We start from the raw sequence: 5,524 nt of genomic DNA, 5'->3' as shown, positions 1-5,524 counted from the left end.
TCAAACCAAACATATCGCACCACATAAGTCAATATTATAGATAAATTTTTTATTAAGCACAATATATACAAATAGAATACATATATTGAAATAACTATTACAAATATATAATTAACTTATAATTCCACAACTTCGTGGACTGATAGAATCAAATCAAGCTAAAAAAAAATGGTGGATTTATGGACTGCCAATGCTAGAGATTGCGTCAATCAGCAGGTACTCCCGATGGCAACCAATCCTGGAGCTGGAGCAACGCAGATGTAGTGAAGGGTCTAACACTGGCGTCATTCAACACATGAATGCCACGCCATTTGAGTCGTCTTGAAGTATCAGCGCCGGGTCCCGAGTTTTTATACTCCCCATAAGCTACAGTCCTCGAGTCGTCACGACCGTCCCATGGAAGCCATCCCTGTGGATCGATAAGATCTCCCAGATAAGAATTCCTGACCACTGTACGGGCGTAGGATCCCCACGGCCTCCCCAGGAAAGTCGGCACTGTGCGACTAGCAGCGTCCGGGGACCACGTCACTGTACACTTGTCCAAAACCATTGCCGTGTTTTCGTGCGCGCTTACTCTGTTCATAGCTGTGATCACGTTTTCCGCACCGAAGATGGGCGTTCTTATATAAATGCGGCATCTTTGGAAGACTGCCTGTGGGTTGCCTGCGATGAAGTCAATGGTTCCATAGATCTCGCACTCTCTGTAGAATTGACGCATGGCATACGCGAATAGTGTGTCTTCGTAGCCATCGAGCCTACAACGGTATAGGACTGCCTTGTCTGATTGCATCAGCATTGCAAGTCCCCGATCTTTTTGTGGACCTGCCGTGTTCTGAAATGTTATGTCCAGAGCCACGAATCCGTTCGCAAACACAGCTGCACAAATGATATACTCAACTAACTTAGAAAAAACGTTTATTTAGAAGTAAATACGTCGTAGAATTTAAACTGAAGCTCTAATAATCATCTTTAGAATATTATTATATTGCTAGGAGTATTTGCTAGGAGTACGCATTTAGCTGGTTGGTGTTAAGTCAAATTCATTGACCGAGTAATGATTCACATGAATCATCTCTCAAGAGAATTAATAGAACACTTTGTATTAAATGGATCTAGGTGATCTTCACATAGGTGAAGCACCCAGACTTCCCGGTACTACTCCAACTTGAGCGCACTTAACTAGAGAGTTTCCTTCATACTTAAACCCACACTACTTGCAATCCCGTTTGTAAAACCTTCACCAAGTGTTGTTCCTTATGAACCATTCTTTAGAAAGGAGCTTAAGCTCATCAATTGATAATTAGGAGATATTTTCCACAAGAGGTCCAATTATGATATTGTTATTAGAATTGAAACCTTGATAGCAATAGGGTAATTTAACTTACTTGAAAAATTTATCCTACTTATCAATTTTTACAATAATTAATTACAAATATTTTAAACCTAACTATCTTAAAGAAATGTTGAGAATTAACTAGATTTTTTATTTTCTGATGGAAGATTTAGGAATCTGGTACAGGCCCACAGGTGCACCTCTTTAGCTTAGAGCGAAGAACTGAAGGTCATCCACACTGTCAAAATCACCCAGCCACTATCCCGACCTCATCCCTTACAATGTTGGAGCCTTGCACTCAGCAAAACTTCATCACCGAGTACTCTTTGTGAATCAATCAACTTTACTATAGACCAAAAACGAATTAACTAGTTTGAATCCCAAATAAAATAAAAATTTCAATATCGACGAACACACATCACTAATAAATAAACAAGAGCCATACCCGCAGCCGCAGTGTTGGGCGTCAAAATTCCGTCGGCGGTGTTTTTGTTAGTAGTAATGACAGTGCGGTCGACGCCATCTCCCACAAACACAATATTAGGTTTGTCATAGGGCACCATGATGTTCTCTCTGTATACTCCTCTTCTGATATGGATGACATAACTGCGCCGATTATTCGAAGGAACAGCTCTAATGGCGTCTGCTATCGTCCTGTAATGCCCGCTCCCGTCTTGCGCGACGACCGCGTCCCTGTCAGAAGTTTCCCAACTTTGCAAAAGCTTTCGAGACGCCCACAAAGGAAACCCATCTTCACCCCCCCTCAGATCATCTCCGTCACTTAACAGACGTCGCTTGTGGTGCACAGGGGCCTTGCCCATGATCCACCGTTTGTTAACCAGAGCCAAACTGTGACTCACAGCCACCGAAGCATCTTTCATACTTTCAGTGAACGTGAACTGACTGAGATTTACGTGGGCATAGTGAAGCTCTGTTGTACAGGTCCGCTGATTAGTAAGCGCTGCGCTGAGTAAAGTCTGAATGTGGGTTGCAATACTCCATTTCAAATCAGTTGAATTGGAGCGAGACAATATTGTCTGAGCCTTCTTCAAATGTTTTATAGCAAGGTCGTAAAATGTTGAGCAAACATCTAACGAAGGGAATGCTCCGCCTGCCCAACCCACAGGGGGAATTAGGTCATACACCTTTTCAACACTACTTAAACATTTCTCCAACGAAATTATGGTGAGATTTTTGGGCGAAGTTGTAGATGACCTCGGATCAGCTTGAAGCAAACTAGAGTGGCATGACTTCGGATCCTCGGCCAATTCACAAGCAGGTCGAAGACTATAGCTATGGGCTTTTGAAAACAAGACAGATGTCAGCATGCTCAAAATGAATAATCTTCTTGTGGCCATTTTTCTATTCCCTGATTCTTCTCACTTTCAATTAAGTAAATTGTATGGTTTTTGCTCATTTATATAACCAGGGGAGACGACGTTGGAAGTGGTCTTGTATGTTTTGGTGGAGGTGACCACTGTTAATTGGTCTTATAATAGGTCTTTTGAGTGAATGCAAATTGAAAATCGCTAAACAAAAGAGATTCGTTTAAAGCCGAAGATGACTGAGGATGCGTTTGAAGCTGCCAAAAGATAGGGATCTGAAAGGATTTCGCCATTCAAAGGCCCGATTAGGAGTGAGTTGGTATGATAGGAAAGGGCGGCTGGTTTCAATCACCTTTAATAGAAGTTTTTCTTTGATTGTGGTTACCGTGCTAGCTTGACTTGCTTTTTTATCTAGCCTATATTTATTGGCCCCATTCCGTACAAGACTACCCCTAACCATCTACATAAAATGTAAGGTCATTTCTGAAATATTTATAATTGTCAAGTACTTCTCTAACAAAATGAGACCTATTTAGACAAGAGCTATTAAAGAGCTAGAGTGCCTTTTGCAAAATATAAAAAATAGATTTTTTTGTTGAAGCATAGTGATTTGAATAGAAAATATAAACAAAGGCTATCAATAATTTATCACCAAAGCATTAAAGTCATTTTCTTGATAGGTAATATTGTTGATAATATATAAATTATTTAAGAAGATCACTATTTTCTATTTGTGAGTAGATTGTCTAACAAAAATATAGTTTTTACTATAATTTGCTTGTAAACATTTAATAGTAATTGACAATTATTTTAAATTGAATAAAATTTAGTTTAATTTGTCAGATTTTTAATGATTTATATAGAAAAGATGAAAAAAGGAATTGAAAAAATACATTTACGGTAAAACTACATTATAGATATAAGTAATTATTTTACTAGTTTAAATGAAATTTAAGGAAGACAACTTATATTTAATCATTACTATTTATAGTAAACAATATTTTTATCATATTCTTTTTCAAAATAACAAATATTAAGATGAATAATTTTAATTTTAGAATTTACAAATATTTAAAAATTCATGAATTTTAAAATAAACAAAAGATTTTAAATATTGTGAAATGTTGTTTGTTAAGAAAACTATTCAAATTTTATAGAAAAGTAGTTTACACATATATTTACCAAACCAACAATTCGACAAAAACTAAATAATAAAAATGATTTAAAATGTTGTTTTTAAGGAGTGTTGTGGACTACAAAGTGATCAAAGACTATTATGGTAGCACATGTTATATAAAATGCATATAGAAGCTTTGAGAAGAAGATAGATTTAAATTCCTTTACTCCTAAAAATCTCACTTCTATGTTTATGCAAACGATAATATGGTTTGAAGTTCTACTTTTGTAGGAGACACAACAATTGCTTTTTATGTGTCTAGTTGTTGCCCAAAATTTAGGCATCCTCAAGCTTCTGAAATGGAACTGATATTTTTTTTCCTTCAAAACATGCACATATGAAATCATAAATAAACTACCTAAATGTGCATCACCCAATCTCTCTATGAGAAATCATAAATATAGTCTATATGGTCTGTTGAGATGAATTAAATGGGGGAAATTTTGTGGGTAGCTATGCTCTACATAATTTTATGCATGGAAGTGTTGTGACATGCTTTCCCTTCCTACAAGGTATTGTCAAAAACCCCTTTACAAATTGCTGCAAAAATCTCAAGAACGATTGGTAACCATGAACCAAGAGTTGTGGTGGTAACTGACTCCTTCCTTCTTCTCCCTACAAATGGAATTATTTTGAACATTAAATCTAGATATATTCTGCCAATTTAAGCCAACATAAGTTAGAGTTTAGAAAATTTGTTGCCTCTATAGTATTTAAAAGTAATTCTTAGATTTTGGGTTTCTCAAAATTAGTTACAACTGACCTATTTTCTAGTATTATACACTAATTTTCTTGGAAAATAAGAAAAAATGGTGTTGCTCAAATGCTTAAGGGTTACGCCCATGGGGTGATTGTCATTGCTAAAAATTCTAGATGCTTCAAGATGTGGCAAATGTTTAAATTTTTTTGACAATTTTTCATAACTTTAGAACAATATTGTAGAGACTAATTTTACCCCTAGTAAAAATTTTGTTGGTCAGTCAAAAAATAGGAATTCGAGATTGAAAATTAAAATGATTTTTAAACCTTTGAAAGTCACTAGTTTTAATTGTAAAAATTAATTGGGACTATCACTAAAAATGTTAGTTTATTGCCTATTAATAGGCAAGGACTAATCAGAGGTATAGTAGATTAAATATATTAGATTTATGAATAAGAAAATAAATAAATAAATGTATTATATGTTGGAAACAATTCTTCAATTGTATGTTTTCATTAATGTTACAGGAATGTTAGTATTAACTGAGCAATGCAGAGTTTGCAGTATTAACCTTGCATTTCTCAATATCAATCGAGTAGTCGAGTAAAGAAGACTTCCAGTATTAACTAATCAATTGGTTAATAAAGTGATTCCTACTTGCAGTATTGACCGAGTGGTTGAGCATCACAGGAGACATAGTGTTAACCGAGCATTCAATCCTAGTGTTGACTAAGTGAAAATAGAATGCATTTTCACTTAGCTTTCTCATCCTGATGATGGATCATTGAGTATGATCCAAAACGTTGATGCTGTCAAAATAACACATAATCTCACCCAAAAGCATATAAGGATCCAACAATCAAGCTACAATAGAGATTTGAATCTACAAAGGAAGTTGTTTCATAAATATCTTAATAGACTTGACTTAACTATCATTTTGTAAATCCTCTAACAAGGTGACATTTCAAGATTGAAGTATTTAAAGACCT

The 5,524-nt window shown here is 35.6% G+C and overlaps 1 protein-coding gene across 1 annotated transcript; it reads right to left on the bottom strand.

Moving 5' to 3' along the window:
* Nucleotides 1–205: 205 nt before the first annotated feature.
* On the bottom strand, nt 206–2,691 carry LOC149571389 (putative pectinesterase/pectinesterase inhibitor 38). Its single transcript, XM_089815689.1, has 2 exons — nt 1,779–2,691; nt 206–876 (listed from the first exon to the last, which is right to left on the bottom strand). Exons 1-2 carry the CDS (start codon nt 2,689–2,691, stop codon nt 206–208), a joined length of 1,584 nt encoding a protein of 527 aa, XP_089671815.1.
* Nucleotides 2,692–5,524: the final 2,833 nt, after the last annotated feature.

The sequence above is a fragment of the Cupressus sempervirens genome, chromosome 2, assembly GCF_028749045.1.
Source record: "Cupressus sempervirens isolate cs-2001-9-10 chromosome 2, ASM2874904v1, whole genome shotgun sequence".
Lineage (NCBI taxonomy): Eukaryota > Viridiplantae > Streptophyta > Pinopsida > Cupressales > Cupressaceae > Cupressus > Cupressus sempervirens.
The sequence above is the reverse complement of the archived record's forward strand: the minus strand, read 5'-3'. Positions and strand labels throughout refer to the sequence as shown.